Source organism: Contarinia nasturtii, unplaced genomic scaffold (assembly GCF_009176525.2).
Source record: "Contarinia nasturtii isolate CC-2019 unplaced genomic scaffold, AAFC_CNas_1.1 Cnas_scaffold_493, whole genome shotgun sequence".
NCBI lineage: Eukaryota > Metazoa > Arthropoda > Insecta > Diptera > Cecidomyiidae > Contarinia > Contarinia nasturtii.
In genome coordinates, this window is record NW_022197846.1 from 40,317 (window position 1) to 62,362 (window position 22,046).

The 22,046-nt window shown below is 33.6% G+C and overlaps 4 protein-coding genes across 8 annotated transcripts; 2 read left to right on the forward strand and 2 right to left on the reverse strand.

Annotated features, from left to right (window-relative positions):
* Positions 1-56: 56 nt before the first annotated feature.
* On the forward strand, positions 57-2,730 carry LOC116339312 (glycerol kinase). The gene is made up of 7 exons (XM_031765119.1): positions 57-194; positions 451-720; positions 1,056-1,544; positions 1,622-1,863; positions 1,924-2,067; positions 2,127-2,364; positions 2,437-2,730. The coding sequence occupies exons 2-7, from the start codon at positions 481-483 to the stop codon at positions 2,599-2,601; spliced, it is 1,518 nt and encodes a 505-aa protein (XP_031620979.1). The 5' UTR covers positions 57-194; positions 451-480; the 3' UTR covers positions 2,602-2,730.
* Positions 2,731-2,881: 151 nt separating this feature from the next.
* On the forward strand, positions 2,882-7,798 carry LOC116339313 (serine/threonine-protein kinase tricorner). Of its 4 annotated transcripts, none has more exons than XM_031765120.1 (6): positions 2,882-3,236; positions 4,981-5,714; positions 5,793-5,899; positions 6,004-6,100; positions 6,192-6,579; positions 6,666-7,798. In XM_031765120.1, the coding sequence occupies exons 2-6, from the start codon at positions 5,037-5,039 to the stop codon at positions 6,776-6,778; spliced, it is 1,383 nt and encodes a 460-aa protein (XP_031620980.1). In that variant the 5' UTR covers positions 2,882-3,236; positions 4,981-5,036; the 3' UTR covers positions 6,779-7,798. The 4 variants fall into 4 exon arrangements, with proteins under 4 accessions (XP_031620980.1, XP_031620981.1, XP_031620982.1 ...); XM_031765121.1 differs by having other exon boundaries at positions 2,882-3,184; XM_031765122.1 differs by lacking the exon at positions 2,882-3,236 and adding an exon at positions 3,312-3,561.
* Positions 7,799-8,284: 486 nt separating this feature from the next.
* On the reverse strand, positions 8,285-17,157 carry LOC116339315 (ras guanine nucleotide exchange factor Q-like). The gene is made up of 6 exons (XM_031765124.1): positions 15,753-17,157; positions 11,012-11,413; positions 10,722-10,935; positions 10,464-10,654; positions 8,954-10,351; positions 8,285-8,632 (listed from the first exon to the last, which is right to left on the reverse strand). The coding sequence occupies exons 2-6, from the start codon at positions 11,249-11,251 to the stop codon at positions 8,570-8,572; spliced, it is 2,106 nt and encodes a 701-aa protein (XP_031620984.1). The 5' UTR covers positions 11,252-11,413; positions 15,753-17,157; the 3' UTR covers positions 8,285-8,569.
* A 1,741-nt stretch (positions 17,158-18,898) lies between these two features.
* On the reverse strand, positions 18,899-21,004 carry LOC116339259. Of its 2 annotated transcripts, none has more exons than XM_031765030.1 (3): positions 20,739-21,004; positions 19,730-19,992; positions 18,899-19,664 (listed from the first exon to the last, which is right to left on the reverse strand). In XM_031765030.1, the coding sequence occupies exons 1-3, from the start codon at positions 20,824-20,826 to the stop codon at positions 18,927-18,929; spliced, it is 1,089 nt and encodes a 362-aa protein (XP_031620890.1). In that variant the 5' UTR covers positions 20,827-21,004; the 3' UTR covers positions 18,899-18,926. The 2 variants fall into 2 exon arrangements, with proteins under 2 accessions (XP_031620890.1, XP_031620891.1); XM_031765031.1 differs by lacking the exon at positions 20,739-21,004 and adding an exon at positions 20,278-20,418.
* Positions 21,005-22,046: the final 1,042 nt, after the last annotated feature.

A 22,046-nucleotide genomic window follows, 5' to 3' on the forward strand; every position in this document is an offset into this window, starting at 1 on the left:
TGACAGTGCTGCCAATTGTATATCAAGTATGTAAATACAATGACAGTTAAATGCAATGTGCATTGAATGTTAAACAACAAATACATTACGATAACATATTTGTCGTAAATTTCTATTACCAAGAATTCGATAAATTTCAATTTATATTGAAATTTCAAATACTAGAGTCGAATTTCACGTAAAATTCAAATAATGTAAGTATATCAAATCGGGCATATAATAATTGTATTCATAAAAATTTTGACAGGTTTTTCACACATTAAAGAAAGAGATTTTTTTGAAAAAAATTCCTTTTTTTTTTCGAATGTATGTGAATGAAATAAATAACAGACATTTCATTTTAAATATCGTTTGTCCAAAGTCCATATGACTTTTGAGAAAACGGTTTGTAATTTCACTGATTGTCACCCATGTGTGATAATTTGAATTTTTTTAAATTTTTATTTAAAGGTGGCAAAATTAAAACGAAAATTTGAAAAGATGACATCAAGGCCGTTTGGAGATTTGATCGGTTCTATTGACGAAGGAACATCCTCAGCACGCTTCCTTTTATTTAAAGCTGGAACAGCAGATATCGTTTGTTATCATCAAAAAGAATTAAGCAGTGTTACACCAAACGAAGGATGGGTCGAACAGGATCCAATGGAAATTTTGAACATCGTGCTCGAATGCATTGAAAAAACGATTGAAAAGTTGATCTCGCTTGGCGGCAGTGCAAGTGTAAGTTGTTGGAATTCATTAAAAAAAATATTCAAATTCAAATGAACAAAAAACATATTATCTCAATACGATAATTTGTCACTTTCAACCAATTTTTTAAATAAAAATATGTCTAGAAAATTATGAGAAGTGCAGTTGATAAGAAAATCAATGTTGTAATAAAAGTAGATCATGAACTTTGTTTAACTATATTGATTTATTTCTTATCAATTAGTCATGATGAAATGGCGCTACGACATTTATTTTATGTTCAATAGCTTGATTTTTGATGTTACATTTTGATAAATCTCTATTTAGTTATCAGCATATAATATGAAGTTTTTTCAATCATTTAGGATATTGTAGCCGTGGGCGTGACCAATCAAAGAGAATCAACAATTATTTGGAATCGTCACACGGGTAAACCAATGCACAATTCCATTGTTTGGTTAGATGCTCGTACATCAAGTACCGTCGATCAATTGACTGCAAAATCAAGTAAAAAAGAAACCGACTACTTACAAAAACTATGCGGATTACCGCTGTCAACTTATTTTTCTGGTGTAAAATTGCGATGGTTAAAGGACAATGTGCCGCTCATAGATGACGCCATGAATAAAGGTGATTGTTTATTTGGCACCGTCGATTCATGGCTATTGTATAATTTAACGGGTGGCGTTCATGTAACTGATGTTACAAATGCATCTCGCACAATGCTCATGAATATTGCAACGTGCAAATGGGATCCAGAACTGTTAGAGTTCTTTGATCTGCCAGCCTCAATGTTGCCCGACATTCGGTCCAGTTCCGAAGTGTATGGGACATTTTCTGATGGTCCATTGAAAGTACGTTTTATATAGTCAACAGACACTAACGATTTTGTACAATCATTTTTTCAACGTTATTACTTTATTCGTTTTAGGGTATTCCACTATGTGGATGTCTTGGTGACCAACAAGCTGCTCTGGTTGGACAACAATGCTTGGAAAAGGGACAAACCAAATCAACTTATGGAACTGGCTGCTTTTTATTATACAATACAGGAAATGAATATGTTCTATCGAAACATGGCCTTTTAACCACAGTTGCCTATCAATTTGGGCCAAATGCCAAGCCAACATATGCATTAGAAGGATCAGTTGCTATTGCTGGTGCAGCCATAACGTAAGTTATGCATTCATCGAAAAAATAAAATTGAAAAAATGTACACATTTCTATTGAAAGGTGGCTACGAGATAACTTGGACGTTATTCAAGATGTGAAAGAATTAACTGAACTACTCGAAACGGTTGAAGACAGCGGCGATGTGTACTTCGTGCCAGCATTTTCCGGTCTTTATGCTCCGTACTGGAAAAAAGAAGCTCGAGGGTAATAAATATTAAATTCAATATTCGTTTCATCATTTTTCATGTTATTTGCATTTATAGTGTAATCTATGGCTTAACTGAGAATACTCAACGCGGTCATATTGTAAGGGCAACACTCGAAGCTGTTTGCTTTCAAGTACGTGACATTCTCGGTGCAATGACAAAAGATTGCAATTTCCATTTGGTCCGATTACAAGTGGACGGTGGCATGACGGCAAATAAGCTTCTGCTTCAGTTGCAAGCCGACTTGGTGGGACTCGAAGTCATTCGACCGCAAATGGCAGAATCGACAGCACTGGTAATGAATTAATAGTGGAGGCATTTTTTTTCGATTTTTAAAATAAAAGCGAAATGTTATTCAATATTTTAGGGAGCAGCGATAGCAGCTGGAAGAGCCATCAACAAATGGGATATCACGAAAAAAATACCCATTGAAGAGACGACTATAAAACCAAAAATTACCGAAGAAGAACGTAACCATCGATACGAGCAATGGAAGAAAGCTATTGAACGATCACTCGATTGGGACGTCTAATGCATTTTTTTTTTGTTTCAATTTTTTTACCTCATAAATTTTGGTATGGGTGTTGTATACAATATAGTGAATAAAATTTACAATCGATTCTACGTTTCGTTTGAAAATCGTTGTATAGCACGTAGCAAATTGAGTGTTCAGTATTCTCAATGGGAATTTGACACATATATTTTATTTATGTTTGTGCGGTTGGTAGCAGTGTGACATGGTAACTGTTGTGATTACTGTAATGTAGCCATCTCACTTTGACATTTACGACGAAGTCTATAGGTCTTTTCACAAAATCTCGCCACTTGTCGTGTATACATAAATGTTTCCATCATCAGTATCTGTTTTTCAGAAACACAAAAGAGCGAGATTTGTATGTGTAGGCAGTCGGCCATATTTTCATCGTTTTTATTTTGATAGTATAATACGAGCGCTGATCACATCACATTCAACACAGAAAAATAAAGAAGTATAACTTCAAAAGTGTAACGCAACTAATCAAGAGAAGAAGAAATTGCATTCCAAAGTATTGTTGTGTGTATGGAAGAGAGAGCCAGAAAAAAATTACAGAGCAACAACGAAAACAACAAAAGAAGTATAGTAGTTTTATTCTATTTTTTTTTTCAAGACCTCAGTAGCACACGCTGGTTAGTTTTCAAACACAGTATTAATTTACTATTATTATTTTAAATAATCGTGTAAATTGGTGAAGAAAAAAAATGTTTGATGCATAATAAATGTGAAATCCCAAAAGGAAACGTATGAATGAAATTAAATCTAATAAATAAAGTGAAGTTTTGCATTCATTTCGATTCGATCCTTTGTTGAACTCTGTGCATTTTCGATTGTTGTTTTTTTTGCTGGTGCTGCTGCTAACGTTGTTTCTTTAGTTTCTTTCTCTTTAATTGTTGTGGTGTATTTCATCACTTGGAATTTTTTGTGGTGTGTGATTTTGTCTTATTTTCATCTATAGTAAGTGAGATTTTTTTGTTGTTGATTGCACTTTTACCTTTTGAATATTTTGATTGTTTAAAATTTTTTTTTTGGAATTGAAATTGTTCAGTCATTGTGCAAACAAAACGTCTATGTGTACACATGATTTTATGGATTCGTGCATAATAATAATTAAATGAACCATCTCACTGTGTGCGTGTGAAAAATACAGTAGAACAAAACAAAAAAAGATAAAAAAGAATCGACTCAAGAAAGACACACAATCCAAATAATTGCAAAACAAATTCTGATTTGAAAATTGTAGAATTTTGGAATTTTGTTTTTTTTTTTTATTTACTTGGGGAATTAAGGTGAACATTATGTGGTATATATAAACATTTTCAATGAAAGAATTTGTAAGAAAGATAGATTTTCCATAGGAAGAGAGAAATCAATCCGAATTGTAATTCAATATCGTTTGCTGTTTAAGTTATTTATTTAGAGATTGCTTGCTGTGTATTCGTCATTTTCTCATAAAGTTCATTTGACATTTAGTGTAAGTGTGTGAATGTTTTAATCTTACAGTTAATCGTCTTGGGCTGTTGTGGAATTAATTATTTTTGATTTGCTACCGAGAAACGCCAAACACGAAATAAAAACAAGCGAACAAAAATAACAGCAGTTGGTTTCTTTTTTACATTGTAATATGTAAGAGCAAATTCAGCTGCTGTCATATAATAATGACATACAGTTTGAGGAACATAATGTGACTACGTCATTGTTCGATATATCGAGTAGAATGTCATGGCAAAATGGAATCGTATCGAATTGTTTAGTGCTGTGCTTAGTTCATCTGAATAATAATTATGTGATATTTGTTCAATTCGAAAAGAAACGCGTAAATGACAAAAATATGCAATCAATAAAGATAAAATAAAAATCGAAATAAATTAAAGTTAGTTTTTTTATTCGCTGAACGAAATAGTTCAAAGAAAAGAAAATCCATTTAATATTTCATTTCAGTGCAATAAATAAAATGTTCAGTGGCAAATAGTAACTCTATATATATGAAATTCAAATCAAATATGAATAATGGATATGCTCAAACACTGAAAATTATACACAGCATTACATTCATTAGTTTTCGCTACTCTATTTTTGTTTTCTGTATGCTCTCCATGTTACACCACTCCTAATATACAGAGTATTTTTCATGTTTTTTTTTTTTCGCAAGAAGGCTAAACAAACAACAGTAAATGTGTACAAGTACACTTAGCAATAGGCCATGTGTTAAATAATATAACTGCATCAAACCAGCACATTTCACTATGTATTATTATTATAGTTCAAAGTGATTCGAAATCTCACATATATATTAGTCTTGTTAGTCTTGTTAGTTTATGACAATGTATTTTAATGTTTGTGATTTTTTTTTTATTTGTTGTTGTTGTCTTTTAGATAAAACTCTAGAGTAAACGAGAGAGAGAGAGGAAAAAAGCAAAATTGATACACTGATGATGGCGACCGCCGAGAGTTCAATTCGCTTTAGCGATCATACAATGGATAAAGCGACCAAGGCGAAAGTCACATTAGAAAACTACTACACAAATTTATTGACACAACATTCAGAGCGAAAGCAAAGGTTGGCCAAATTGGAGGCATCATTAAAAGATGAAACATTGTCAGAGTCTCAAAGGCAAGAGAAACGTCTTTTACATGCCCAAAAAGAAACGGAATTTTTGCGCTTGAAACGATCACGGCTTGGCGTTGAAGATTTCGAAGCGCTCAAGGTTATTGGACGCGGTGCTTTTGGTGAAGTGCGTTTAGTACAGAAAAAAGATACCGGCCATGTATATGCAATGAAAGTACTACGCAAAGCCGATATGTTGGAAAAGGAACAGGTGGCGCATGTACGAGCCGAACGTGATGTATTAGTTGAAGCCGACCATCAATGGGTCGTTAAGATGTATTATAGCTTTCAAGATCCGGTGAATTTATATTTGATTATGGAATTTTTGCCTGGCGGTGATATGATGACATTGCTGATGAAAAAGGACACACTATCCGAAGAGTTCACTCAATTTTATATCGCCGAAACGGCATTAGCTATCGATTCAATTCATAAATTAGGATTTATTCACAGAGACATTAAGCCAGATAATTTATTATTAGATGCTCGAGGTCATTTAAAGGTAAACACACATTTTAATTTTAATTTTGATGGCAATCAACATACCGCAATTTCATCTGTTCGCATCATATCATTTTAGCTATCCGATTTTGGATTATGTACAGGATTAAAAAAATCTCACAGAACAGATTTTTATCGGGACTTATCACAAGCTAAACCATCCGATTTTATTGGAACATGTGCAAGGTATGTGTGTCAGTTGTCACATTCATGGGAATTTATTGATTTTTTATGTGTCATTCAATTGGAAGCATTAATTTACGATTGAAGATATTTGATTCATTTTATAGTCCAATGGATTCAAAACGTCGTGCAGAGAGTTGGAAAAGAAACAGACGTGCATTGGCATACAGCACAGTCGGAACACCGGATTATATTGCACCAGAAGTAAGGATTTTTCAAATCAGTGAATTTGTTTCGCATTTATATGATTGTTATCAACAAACCTCGGTTTTTTTTCGTGTGTATTTTCATAAAGGTTTTTCTGCAAACTGGATATGGACCAGCATGCGATTGGTGGTCATTGGGTGTAATTATGTACGAAATGCTGATGGGATATCCACCATTCTGTTCGGATAATCCACAAGATACTTATAGAAAAGTAATGAATTGGCGTGAAACGTTAATCTTTCCGCCAGAAACGCCAATTTCAGAAGAGGCAAAAGAGACAATTGTCAAATTTTGCTGTGAATCGGAGCGACGTATGGGCTCAAATCGTGGTATTGAAGAACTTAAATCGATACCATTCTTCCGGGGCGTTGATTGGGAACATATTCGTGAACGACCCGCTGCAATTCCAGTTGAAGTACGCTCAATTGATGATACATCCAATTTTGATGAATTCCCCGATGTATCACTTGAAATCCGTAAGTGTGCCAAGCATAGTCATGTGACTTACCTTCAAATTGTAATAAAACCAATTTCCTTTTTGTACGTCATGTTTTCGATTTAGCATCGGCACCAATACCACAAGAGGGTGAGGTTCTCAAGGACTGGGTGTTTATAAACTACACATTCAAGCGTTTTGAAGGTCTCACACAACGAGGCACTCCAACGAAGAAATAAACTTGAATACTGTCACGTCTGAAAGAGTTATGTAATTTTTGTACAAAAGAAAATCTAAAAAAAAAATGTTCAATTAGAAATGAAAGTAAAATTGAAGAAGTAAGATTAAAAAAAAACTAGATGACTATTGAAATTGATAAAAATTGATTCTATTTGTTTTCCGTTTTGAGCAATTTTCCTTCGTTTTTTTGAGAACTTTATAATGTTTTTTTAAGCTCAATATATTTCTTAACTTATTTTATTCTAAAAGAAAAAAAATGATACAATTTTGTTGGATTCATCCAAACTGAACAAAAGATATAGAATGAACAAAACGAAATAAAAATGCTGTAGAACAACCGATTTGGCTCATCATGACATAAAATTAGAATTGAAACCTTGGGATGAATCCACAAAAAAAAATTCGAAAATTATAGATACCGAATGCACCGTATAAATAGATTCATATAGTTCTGAAATTATCGAGAGCCGTTCGTTGATTTTTGTGAATATGTCTGTTATTGAATTGTGAATATATTTCGTTATAACTATTGTTTTGGTTAAAAAGAAAACTGGTTCCATGAAAAGAACTGGTTTTTGTGAAATTCAACTGTAGCCGTACATTGCCGATTTGAATTTTTTTTTATTTTTCGTTTATTGATTTTGTAAGATGTCAGATGATTTTAATTTCTTTATGATTTGTTTACACGGTGCAAAAAGGTGCAAATGTTTATTGTTTCTTTGAAAAAAAGAAACGCGTGCTTGGTACTCACCTATTTGATTTATTTACTTCACTCATTATCCCATGAAGAAGAGAAAAGTACACACACACACAAAATGTATCCAAGCCGAAAATCTACACACTGTACTTATAACGAATGTCAGCTAAAAAAAGCTAGGTATTAACCATAAATGTAAATTAAGTTCGTTGTAAATGTTAAATTACATTGCGACATAAAACTGTGCATTCTCACGTGAAAAATTTACAAAAAATGTCAACTGAATGAGTAATAATAAAATTTGAAAATATGAAAAATTTAATGTTTTCAGACGTTTTTTTTATTAATGTTCAGTCATTTTCTTGAATTTTGCAGCCAAGTACACCTTATCGGTAAAGTGGATTTTTTTTTGGTGGCATTAGTCTTTTATTAGAGTTATTTTCTTACTTCTTCATTTTCATCAATTATTCAGTGTCTCTTGTAAGTGCAAGTTGTACGCTTCACTCTGTAGTTCGTCTGGCAGACAGATTAATTTATTATCCAGCACACAGTTTAATTACCTTGTCGTTATATTGATTTAGGCACTTTGTTCTACAGATAAGGATTTGAAATACAAACTGCCTTTGACGCTGATAAGTAATAATAAAGTTAATTGTTGAAAAAAAAGTAATTTCAATAAACATTTAATTTTTATTGTATACATAAATTTGATCTAAAATTAACAATTACAATATTTACGCTAAAATGCTTCTCAAGTAATTTCCACGATTGATAAATATGATTTTTCTTCTTCTTTTTTTGTTAAATAACAACACTTTAATAAATTTATAAGAATCGAAAAACAAATTTCAACGAAAATAAATTTCTTTTTTTTTTTCTTTTAATTCAATTCATTCTTTTTAATTGGCAAAATTGACTACTTATAAGCGAAATATTTGTTCTGATTTGTAATTTATTTCATGTTTCCATTGACATTTCAAACATTTTATAGTTGTGGTTTTACATCAATATTTATGAATATATGTTTATATGTAGCGGAAATTAAAAGTTGTATTTGGTGATATCGTTATTATACGATGATAATGATTTGTGTTTAAGTATATTCACTGTATCGAGGGCTCCCTCTGATCTTTTGTGCAACGCTTTGTTCAATTTTCTAGAAAAAAATAAAGAAACAAACACAAATCTATTAATAATTATTTAAAAAATGAAATCTGTTTTTAAAAATTTTATTTAAACATATACACCCTGTAATTATATTGTTTTATTAAAATCATTTGTTAGATTATGTCATTTAGTTGTTTTTTTTAATGAGTCCATATTTAGATAATTAAACAAGAGTGCGATTCAACATACCATCACCCAGAGATAAATAGAACGAATAGATAAGCAGTTCGGTTAGTATTTAAGTAAATGCATATTGTTAGATATTGAGACGAGCAGAGAGCTAAGAGACGATGTGTGTGCAAGAACTTACCCGAATAACATCTCGATTGCACTTGTGTCGAGCCACCAGTTCTTCGTCGCTCAAATAAGCCAAGCATTCCGATTTAAAAATGCGATTTTGAAAATCAGAATGTGGCATTAATTTTGAGCGTTTCTTAAATAAAATATAAGGTTTATTTAATGAATCATCAGTTGATTGCCTCTCATTGGCAATCATTTTGATTCGACTTGTTTCATTTCCGATCAGATCTTTTGTGAGATTTGACTGGATTTGGTCGTCATAGATTGTTGAAGATGGCGTTGGTGTGGTGCATGGACTATTTTGTTCGATGTAAATTCGCACCACATTCGATTGATCACCGCTATACTCATGAATGTTATTGCTAATGCCACTACTTGCGTGCGATAAACGCACATTCGATGAAAATGAATTCGGTGAACTGTAGCCAGACGTACTTTGTGAACTTGGTTCAATGACATGTTGCATGTCTTGCTTACCATTTTGTGGTGTTTGAGCCTCGGGCGTTTGTTGTTTGTACGGTGGTTGTTCGGGTGATGGTAGTGATGATATAGCTGCGCTCAATGTTTTCTCACTCTCTGATCGTGCCACTTTTGCAACGGTAGCCGATAAATGTGTGCCACCATCATTACCATCCACTCCTTCCGATGGTGTTTCCAGGTCTTGGATTAATTGCAAAGCTGCCGATAGCTCTCTTGAGAAACCATCCTTTGACGATGATTTCGATGAGCCAAATTTGTCGGTGGAAGCAGTAAGGCTTGTATCATCCGGTGACATATTGTTCATATTATTATTATTATTATTATTTGTCGCTTGAATTTTTTTCTCGATCAACGATTGTTCGAGTTCGACCAACATCGACGCATATTGACTATCATCTTGTTGACTGGATATGCTTGATGGTCCATTACTGTTTTGTTGGATTTGTGTTTTGGTGGTATATTTTGGTGTTGCAACGCTTGAACTTGTCGCAACTAAGGTGGGTGTGACAACCGTTGCGCCAATCAATAAGTCCTCTGTCTGAATGTAATCCACTCTCAAATGGTTCACCGTCTTATGCGGACGTGCATTATGATTCGGGTTTAAATAGTCCGCATAAATGGCATTGGTTGGTGTTGCTTGTCCGCTATTTGGAATTGGTGATGGTGTGGCGCATCGCGAAAAACTACTCATTTGTGTATTGAAACGTTCGCTAGTTGCATCCGATAATTTGCTCGAATGACCATTTTTCTTATTTTCATTTTTACTAGTCGAAGCACCTGCTCGCGTTGGGGAGTTTGATGAGCAAATTGAAGGTGAATCACCTGGTTGATATGCCTCTTCGCCAGTTCCTTCGAAAACCCATGATTTTGCATACACCTGAACAGTTGTATCCATCGATGGTTTCCTACTGCCATTCGTCTCAACTTTCTGCAATGAAGCACATCAACAACATTCATTGCACTTTTTAATAAGTCAATTCAAATAAATAATAAAAACTTAATATGTTAAGCTTTATGCATACACTATGCACTGTACATACTTTGGGAATAACATATTCCAAATCAGCATTTTGATCGGTATCGATATACTGCTGTGGTCGGCGAGACTTTCGTGAATTCTTTTCCTTCTTATACTTCATTTGGCTTCGGCTTAAGTAGCAAAAGTTAATTTGCACTTCAAGAAATGTTACTAATATCAATAATATTGCTGTATAGGTTGTAATGAATCGACCTGTTGACAATCCAATCAATCTTTCATATAAAATGCATTTAATTATGGAATATTTTCAAATACAAACCATTTTCCGATTCGAGCAAATGGTATTCTTTGCTAAGCGCCTTCTGTAAATGTTCATTAAAAATTTCACGAACTTGTCCGATTTCCAATAAAATCAAATTAACGATGTTTAAAATCAAAATGGACAGCGAGCAATACAGTAGGAATTCATGTTTTCTAGGCGTTGATGGGCATACACATGCTACCATGCTACCAGATATTCCACACAAAATAGCCTGCAAATAACCGAAAAATAAAAACAAAAATTATCTCATTTGTCCCAATTAATCGATGGTAACATTAGAAACGTACCCAACAGCCAATTGCGACATTGAAAATGAGTTTGATGACTGGAATGGTGAGGAAGTAAAAAATGCCCGAAACGATTTGAATGACGCCTAAAGCTACGAAAATCGTACAAAATGGTACATAAAAGCAGATATCGTGAGTATTATTGTGGCATTTATTGCATGTACAAATTTTAGCGTTGGTCTTTTGTTCGTATTGATTCGAATTCGACAATTTAAGGGTGTGATGGATTTCCTGGTACATTTTGCGATGACGTTTTATTTTTTTAAATGCAGATCCTATCAATGTTCGGCTGAAAACAGCTAATTTCGTCAGTCTTTTATTTCGATATTAGTTTTTGTAGTTAACTCAAAGCTGAGACGCTCTTACACGCCACTGCTTATTGTTAAATGTGCTACTCAAGATCTGAAAGTTCAAAGAAATTGTATTGAATTTAAATTTTGCAGTGAAATTATACTACTTTTAGTTTTTTTTTTGCTGCTGTTTTCCTTTTATAGAGAATCATTATTGGCTTGTATATGCTTTTAATCTGTCTCTCGCTCATTTATTGCTGAGCTTCGAATTTAGTCTGAATTGTCTAATTGCTATGGTGTATTCATCATACATTTTTTTCATTTTCTTTTTCTTTTCTAAATTTAAAATTTCATTAACTGAATTCACATCAATACGAACGCAGTCATTAAACATATGCATATATTACTCGCTTAATAAAAATACGGAATGAAATTAAGCCAAGAAATATATGAAAAGGGAAAGAAGAAGAAGATGAACACAAGCATTCGTTTCTATTTACATAATTGTTTATGCATGTATGTATATTGTATGGTGAAAGAACGATGGGAATGCGGCGAACAGTGCAAGCGAATTCAAAGAAAAGTGGTATCATAGCAAGTTGCGAATACTTGGAGAAATTTATTGTGACCAAAAATTCCAAAACAATAGATTTTGATTAAATTGTGAAGAAAAAGCAGCCTAATCCCATCGGCAAACGAACAAAAAAAAAACGATCGTGTTGAAGACGAACGTATATGCTACATTATAGTCGATGGATTGCTGTGGTTTCGTACAATTACACAAGACGAAGAGAGCAACAACAAAAAAAAATTAAAAAGAAAAACACTCAATTGCTACAAATACTGTCGACAGCAGATTAATGTTTATCAACAGTTCCATGCAAAATGAGAAATTATGACCATCAGTCATCGTCATTCTGAATAAATAATATGAATATATTATTTTTTTTCTTTAATTTGGCCGTAGGGTTTGGCTTAATTCAGGTCACATTCAATATTCCGTCACATAGCTAAACTCTCACTTGCGGTTCACATTTTTAACTTTTGACTCACTTTAAAAAGGCCGCCGCAAGTTGATAAAAAATTTATGATAAAATCATCATATTCGTATAAATATTTCGATATGAACAGTGAAATGTCACCATACTGTCATTTACACCTAATTCGAATTAACTAAACCTGCTAGCTTTCGGATGGATTAAATGCACATTAATCGTAGATCGACCATTGTGACACTTATGGAACGTTTTTGTTCTGCATACATTTGAACATGCTGATTTGCAAACCTGACTCGTTTATTCAAATTGAAATGGAATCATCAGCACAAACTGTTGATTTAATTGCCACGAAAGAACTATTCATGACAGATGCAATACGTTTCGACTTTTTTTCTCATAGTTTCCACTTCTTTCTTAATCAAAATATCGTAATGATCGATTTGATAGTGGTTTTCTCTCTTTTTCATCATGGTTTGCTTTAATTTTTCATGAGTTCTGTCGTTGTTCCACACCGTTTGTGTTTCTAGTATTTCTCATTCGCACCAATCAAAGTTCGTGTGTGTGTGTTGTGCGTATTAAATTTCGCGTTCACATTAGAATTCATAACTTGAATGCAACGCGGAGAAATCACAATTGAAAGAATACTCATTCAATCAGCAAGTGCTTGCGTTTTTTTCTCTTTCTCTGGCTCACAAATTGGATTCACATCACTATGACTATCACAAATTTTATCCAGTTTTGTATGCATTGTAGATTCACATCTCATTATGATGGCATGCAACAATTCTCTTTCTTGTTTCATTTTGTATGAAGAAGAAGAAAAAAATGGTTGGTTTCATGTAAATGTTGAAACCATATATAATGTAGTACGATGATAGAGTATGACTATCAAAAAGGTGTGTTGCATACATGAAAATTAGTCTGTGTCTGGAATCACACTTCACGAGTGCTCATAATTCAACTGAAAATAAAATAAAATGCAACTATCACGTTTCAACGCTATCGGCGATTGTTCTTTTCTTTTCGTTTCAGCTTTAAGAGAAATTATGATCACATCCCAGCATCTACAGACATACAATTGGATTTTAAAATGTAAATCAACATACATGAACAAAAAAAAAGAAAAAATTATTAAACATCATATCAGATTACAATTTCAATCAGAACCGTTCTGAATCATTTCAGATAACAAAATTTGCAGAACTGCCCCTTTGTATTCAGTTCATAGATCAATCTGAACAAAAACAATAAGCCAAAATGTGCGTTGTGTCACGTTTTTTTTGTTTTTGATAAAAAAAGTTTTGTTTTTCGTTCAAATTCTAGAAAATTTCGCTATCTTTTGCGCACTGAGTATACTTTACATAACATTTATTGCATTCAAGTGTGAAATAATGAAATCATTTTATGGCATGAGCTTACTTGAATAAACCGTACCGATTGAATTTTCCATACAGAAAATGATTTACGTGTTTTTCAAACGAAGCATACCAACATAAATATGGTTTCAACATTGTAAAATTACACATGAAATATGTTTACGAGCAATGTTGTTTCAGAATGCGTTCTCTCTTGTTTGATTCATCAAAATCGGGAGCACCAAGTAGGCATCTATAACCTCTGGTTAAATTGAAAGGTTAATTAATAGCTATTAACACATTATGAGCATTTATGAGAGTGTCATTTCTGTATGTATTTAGAAAGAATATTTTAATTCTCTATGGAATCCCGTTTGTTGTCCGAAGTTTTCACTCTGTTTTTACTCTGCACCCATCGTCAACAACAACAAACCATACCAATGGAAGAATGTGTGTACGAAACACACAACAAATTTTATTTTGTATTTTACATTCATTGTATGCAATTATTATTCACATAGCGTATGACTAAGATGTCATCAGACATTCTGCTCTTGAAATTCGTTGAAACTTATCGTTTGACTTCATTGGAAGTGCGTGTTAAGTGCAGTTTATCTTTCTCTTTTTTTTTCACTTAATATAATAAAATCTATTGCGTTTAAAGAGGCATTTTTTTTAAATTAATGCGTTATTTGTACACATAGTTGATGTAAGATTGTTTGCGAACCAACGGTTCGATTCAATAGCCAATACATATGCGGAAAAAAATGTCATTATGTGACCCAAATCTGTAGATAAATACCCGAAGTACGTGAAAACATGTTATTTTTTCTCTAAATTTTTCTTGAGGAGAGAAAAATAAATTGTACACACAATGGAACTGCCAATTGACGGTAAAATAAAAGTTTTGTATTGAGAGTATGGAATGGTTTTGGGGCGTGGAACGTTGAATTCATTTGGTTTGCAAATCGAATGTGAACAATTGTGGACGAATTACAAAAAAAGAACAGAAGAGAAAATGAAATCAATAGGAATTGAAGCCAATAAATTGTTGCGGAAATCGCACAGCGAAAGCAAATGTGAATTGCCCATTCGACTTAATTTGAAATTTTTCTCATCGTTTCAAGATCACTTGTTGATTGTGGTCAGACAATTTATGGATCGTACTTGATGTGAACAGTGTACACATCGGGGATATAATTGATGAATTTGCCTCTATCTATTGTGCGATTTGTTTGTTCGTCTGAGAGGATGACACTTTTAAATTCACTTTTCATTAAAATGAATGCTCTTGGTGAAAGACATAAAGTCGTCGCAATGGAAAGTATCGTATCCGTATCATGTGAAAATGCTGTTGAACCATTTTTTTTTGTTCGTTCGCATTTTGAATACGCAACGAGATAATTTCAGTTATAAAGTGAATGGGATGTTGAAGGAGGAAGACTGAGTGAATGAATTAGCGTTAGAAAGAAAAGTGCACGCCGACTAATTTACGTGTTTGCTTTTCCGCTAACCTTCCGACATCTTTTCATAGGCGGCGGCAGCAGGTGCATGTATGCTCACCGAAACAACCATTTCAGCACCAATGTGATTGTGGCGACGCATTTCAAGCTTTGCACCATGCAATTTGCTGAACTGAACAAGAAGAAAAAAAAATCGGTAGAAAAAGCCCGTTTCTATTTCGCAAAGCAAAAAAAAAAATTACAAAAAATTAATATGTTTACATCGAGCAAACAGGGCATTGTGCAGACAATATTTTTATTTTTTAACTTCATCATCAAGATATCCATCAACAAAAGAAACACACAAGTTTTCCACACAAATTTCCAACGAGTTCGAGTAGTCGAGCGCTAACATGAACATAATTAAAATAGATGTATCGTCTGCAAGTATAAGTGCACATAAGTGTATTTGCAGCAAAATACTCTGCCATTGCCGTTGCTACGTCTCTCATTTGATTTGCGTCGACAGCAGGAAAAACTAATTTTATTTGCATATAATAAATAATTACACCTTTTTTACTTTATGCGAGAGATATCAAAACCGTTTTAGTTTTGTAGTTTAACGAAATTATAATTTGATATGGTGAATAAGTTACCTTTTGTAGTTACTCCTGCACTGCTCAAAGTTCATTTCGACACGTACGCACATGAGCATACACACACACACACGGGATTTTATATTTTTAACAAAATAAGCACAAGTGTTTTGTCGAAATGAGAGATATACAAACGGTTATAAATGATTTACGGTGAGTACAATACGATGTATGGGAAAATTTAATCGTGTACGTATTGTGCCCGCACATAAAAATTGACAGTTATGCACTTTTCGTGCAGCACCTCTCTCCACCAACACCACCAACAACAACAACAACAACAAGTGCAACTACTTTTTTTAATGTGCTATCGCATCGTTATAATTGTTCACAAGCACGCATAATTTCAACGCAAATAATTATGTACAGTCTCTGCAATTTTATGTTTGTTGTTGGTTTTCTGATAATTTAAAAGTCCGGCTATCGATTTTCCTTTTGGATCGATCCAGTTTTCACAGTTTCATATCCTATATATTCCCTTCTATTTTGCATACGATTCAGATAAGATTTTTTTTATATACATATCTATACATAGTGTGTACTATGTATAGCTTACGATGAATCGTTGTCAATAATATAATTGTTCTAAACGAGTTGAGTCACTTTCACACCATTTTCTGTGTCACGGTTCGGCATTAGAACTTTGTCAGACGAGTTTGATTGGCCAAGAAATGAATATGACGAGAATAAAATGTGTCAAATTCCAGCCTGCTTTCGAATCAAACTTTTAAAATTGCAATTTTTTTTAATCGATATTCAAGAGTTTTTTTTTGTTTCCGATAAAAATAATTTGATTTTTTTTTTTTGATATGCTACGTATGTTTTCTCCTTTGCACTGTTTATCACGACGACGTAAAATCACTTATAAATATACAAATAAATTATACAACCGAATCGTTTGGATTTTCATCACTTCGAGGATATAAATAATTGACAGAATGTTGTCGACAGAAATGATCTGAATAATTTTAGAATGTGAACACATTTATTGCCTTTCAGGTTTCTGAAATTCAGATATTGCATAAAATTCTACATTTCGATTCGTTCGTTCTTGAATAACAACCGAAAAATAGATCTTCATTCAAGTCTGTGCTGGTGAATGAAAAAATAATAATATATAATAACACCGACACACATACACAGTTTTAATGCAAAAAGAGTTAACACAAAATTCATCCAAAATAGAGCACTATCATATACTTGAAAATAAATTGTGTCTCGGTATGTTATGCATATTTTTGCTGTGTGTTCTTCTTTTTTTATCTGTGTTCTCGAAAAAAAAACCGAGTATGCGCACGGGTATGTCATAAAGCAACAATAACAGGAAATTCTTTTTAGTAGCTGTGTATTTTGATTTGTAAACACGTTTTATCACCAGAACGACTGAATGTCAACTAGCACATACAGCATATAATTTCACTCAAATCGCACGTGTTGGAGACGTACAGCTAACGGAATGGAAGGAGGTCAAATAATACTGAATTTATTCAAAACACACTCAAATTCGTTGAATTCGTATGCATAGCAAGACATCGGCGTGAGGATGCGAGACTGAAGAGCGCGAGAGCATAGAGTCAACACAGTGGTTGAGTTAACGTATAACGCATAACACATCTTTCTCTCTGCTGCTGATTCACTGCTTATTTTTACTCACAATTAATGAGTGAAATTCGAATGCAATTCAAGTGGAATTTTCAAGAAACGATTTTTTTGCAGTAAAAGTTGATTTTGCTAACATCGCAAATATTAACTGACGTTTTCAAATTTTGGATTTTTTTCGCGCAGCGTTTCAAAGAAAAAAAAAGACCTCATAATTTACCGGTTACACGCCGTTTAAAAATGTATTTAAATCATTTTTGTTCAAATTGAATGGTATTTTGTTTATCATTTATTTCATGTGAGAGCCAAAAGAAAATGACTTAATGGGGAAATGGATACCTCATGCCTTTTATCTTGGAATTGGGCACAAATATAAACTATTGTGATCAATTTCCGGTAACCAGTAAACCTTGGAATATGTGAAACGCACATTTTCACATTTTTGTATGGAATCGGTCCAAAAAAGAAAAACGATTTGAAGCATTTTTCCCTAAATTGATTTTTAGGGGTTTTATAGGCGTTTTCATGTCCCTTTGAATTTGGAATAATGCTCAAATTGATATCTGTAACCTTGTTTGAGTAATGCGTGGTACAAACATAATCCTCCCTTTAATCAATTTCGATCCGAGTGGAATCAAAAACTCCTCTTTATTCGCATTTTCCTACGTGACGATTGTGTTCGTTTACAAACCATTTTTTCTATAAATCAGGCATCTTAAAAATCCATCACAGTGAATCGTTAATGATTGTAATCGTTGAGCGATTTTTCTGAAATCGTTTATACATTTGAACGCTCTAGAATAAAAACAATGTACTGAATGGTTGTTATATCAAAGCGGAACACAGCGTTTTTTTAACACAGGGATTGTTCCTCTGAGGAGGAGGAATGGTGAGGAGGAAAATGAGGAGGAGGAGGAGAGCGAGGAGGATCCTCCTCCTCAACTGAGGAGGAAAATGTTTTTAGCTAAAAATGATATTTTTGTGATAAAAATAGCCCTTTGATCCTCCTCGCTCTCCTCCTCCTCCTCATTTTCCTCCTCCTCAGAGGAACAATCCCTGTTTTAACATAGATTTGCTGTTGTAATGCAACTGTACGTTGTTTTTATTCTAGAGCGTTCATTTGTTGTAATGATGTGTTTTTAAGACGACCGATTTGTAGAAAGACTCGGTCCAGTAACAATCCGTCGGCCAAGTCCTCGAATCGTCCGGAAATTGGGTGCAATAATTATGTACAATGGCTTATTTATGGGTTTGATTGGATTATCCAACAATAGACGAAGTGTTTGAAGAAAATTTCAAAAATTGTGGGGAGCAAAGCATGACGATAAGGCAAAATTGCTTGCCAGCGCCACCAAATGACTCCATATGATTCTATATAGTTCTGCGGTTGCCAGCGGTACTAATCTCTAATAGAGCGTTGCCGAGCTGTCATTATCGTCGTGCTTTGGTGGGGAGTTGTGAGACACGAATAAAAATGGCACGAGATCGCATTTTTTGATGATTTATCTTTATTAAACTTGTAGAAAAATAAAATATAGATAGTTCTGGTAAAAAATTAAAGAAGAATGTTCGGTTTTATCCATTTTCGGCCAATTCGCATTGTTCACATGTATAATATCCGGTTTGCAAGTTAGCACACTTCAAATGAACAGCCCGATAACATTCATTACAATGAATTGCGTTATTTCGCATATTTCCCATACAAATTATGCAAAATTTAACATCTTCATCATCTGACGATTCAGATGAAATCATCGTTGCTGCTACGGATTTTGTGCTATGACTGCGCTTTTCTGGTGGTTTAGCGGCTTTTTGCTTCTTCCTCTCATCGATTAATATGGTTGTTTTCATTGGCATCCGGGCGTGATTTGATTTGCAGGATGGTGAATGCTTCTTTATAGGACTAACCTCTCTTAATGCACTACGACGCGCTGCACTAGATGTGCTTGGAATCGATGATGCACCATGTGTGTCCTCGATCCATATTCGATGTGGCTCAAGGATTGTTTCGCCGAATACAGTGTCTAGGTCGGCAAAGAGCTCTTCCAACGTTTCTTTTGAAAAAGCCTTACGATGTGCACTAACCTGTTCTGGTGGTCTAAGCGTTACATTTTTATGACGATGCATAAATGCATAATACCAGTCGGCTGATGCTTGACCATTATGATTCCATGATGCAGGATATTCGATTCCAATCTTTTGTGCGTATTGATGGGCAAGAATTTTTAACTCGGTAATGGACAATCCATTGCAAATTTCGCAAGCCTTGCGGATATATTTCATCAACTCATGTTCTTGTTGTACGTTGAAAATCTACAAAAAAAGGAAATATAATTCGCTAAATGTTTTTTTAAATAAAACAAATTCAAACAACAAACCGTTTTTCCGCCAGTTTTTCCACTTAGCTTTGTAACAAAATCGAACAATTTATCATTTGAAGCCGTGGCCGGATCCAAATTTTCCTCTTTCATCTTTGCCATATACCGAAATAATTTCGATTTATCGATGTTGAGTGATTTGCTGACGGCCCTTAATGATTTCTTTTGAATGGCAATTGCTTTGATGGCAGCCAAAAATTTATCAATATTTTCTTTTGCCATTTGCTTTGGCTCAGTTTTATATCTATGACGCGGCATGATGGCTATGAAAATCATAAAAAAAAACAAAAAAATCAATGTAATTAATTTGAATTTACATCAGACATTCATGTAATGCGTTAATAATAAAATGCCCAATATGTTTGAAATCTGGTGGTCAAATGTCGAAAACTGAATGTCTCACAACTCCCCATATTTTGTGTCTCACAACTCTTCATATTCGAAATTTTCAAAATGAATATCGTGTCACCATAACATACAATATTTTTTCAGAATAACTTCTTTAGATTCAAAGGCAATTGAACACAGATAATTTTAAATATATTTACCATTCGATTCACCTCGGCAATGTTTTCAAATCGTTTTTATTATATAAATAAAGTATAATAAATAATAAAATGTAATAAATATTTGTAGAAAAACTTGGATTGAGTGTTCTTGTGTGGAATGCTCGTAGCAAAGTGAGAGCAATGAATGAAAAACATTTTGACACTAGTTGCGATACTTCAAACTTATTCAATATGGCGAATATTGACGTGTCTCACAATTCCCCATGTTTCAAAACTCTCCACATTACCTTATTTGTTAATCGGTTGGGAAATGTTTCATTATTATATTATCATTTATCACAGTATCAGCTTCATTTTCAGTCTGAAGTCAGACGTTGAATAAATAAATTTAAAAACCAAATAATTCTTAAAAATCTCTGGTATATCTTGAAAATAACTATCAAGTAATTTGTTCAAATTGTCATACAAAAAAAACTGGTCATTCATATATATATACGTACCAAATGTCGACACCTCATAGATAGATGTCCAATGTTGGATACCATACGGGCTGACTTCACGGGCTGGAGATCCTACCCTTTGATTCATGCACCGAGTGTATTCAAATTGGTAACGTTTTTCAAACGGGCATGCGATGACAATCCATGCCTTAGAAACATTTTTGGATAAAAGACTATTCTCGTGTATTCAATACACACACGGGCGTCTTGCAATAAGTTATGAAACTTGAGCAACGAGTAACTATATTAAAATTTTACTGTTTAAATAGGACACTCCCCGTTTTAATCCAATAATCCAATAATCCAAATGTCGACACCATAGCATACGTAGGCTGCTCCATATATTTCTAGAAAAGCATATATAACGCAATCGTTTTTTATCAAAAATGGCTTTATTGTTTTTCAAAGTATTCGCCATGATGGTCGATACATACTTTTGCATACGCTCGAATCACTTGCCGTAGCATTCATGCCACTCCGAAACCGATATCTCCAAAACGTGTGTTTTGAACGCATCAACTGCTTCTTCTGGCGTCGAAAATCGTTGACCACGCAGTTTTTTCTTTACGCTCGGAAACAAAAAGAAATCGTTGGGTGCTAAATCAGGACTGTACGGTGGATTACCCATCAGTTCGATGTTTTGACTGGTCAAAAATTGAGTTGTTTGATTAGATGTGTGAGAGCTCGCATTATCATGATGAAGAATTATTCTGCGACGGTGGTTATTTTTTCGGATAGGTAGTCAATTTCCGGTCGATGTCAATTTTCGAAAAATCGTATATACTACTAAAATGTACTAATTATGTACAATTATGTACAACAATTTTTATGATTATGTACCAACAAAAAATTTTCAGAATTTGGATTTTTAAAAATTGAAAATATCAAAACCCGGAAAATGTTTACCCGAATTTGTACAACACCAAAGTTATACGTCGTTAAAATGTACAAAATATGTACAATTCAAATCACCCATCAGATTTGAAAAATTTTCATCGGGTCACTATCTGGAGCCAAAAGTTCAAAAATCAAAAAAGTTCGATTTACGGATTTTTTTTTTTTAAATTTCGTACACCTCCAGTGTATACGTCGTTAAAATGTACAAAATATGTACAATTCAAATCAACCATCAGATTTGAGAAATTATCATCGTGTACCCAAATTTCACCCAGTCCAATTTTTATAGCAGTTTTTGAATTCGCCGCGAATGGGCAACTTTTTAATCATCCATATTATCATAACAACGTATATTGTATAAAAATGTACAAAATATGTACAATTCAAATCTGTATTTAGATTTGCAAAATT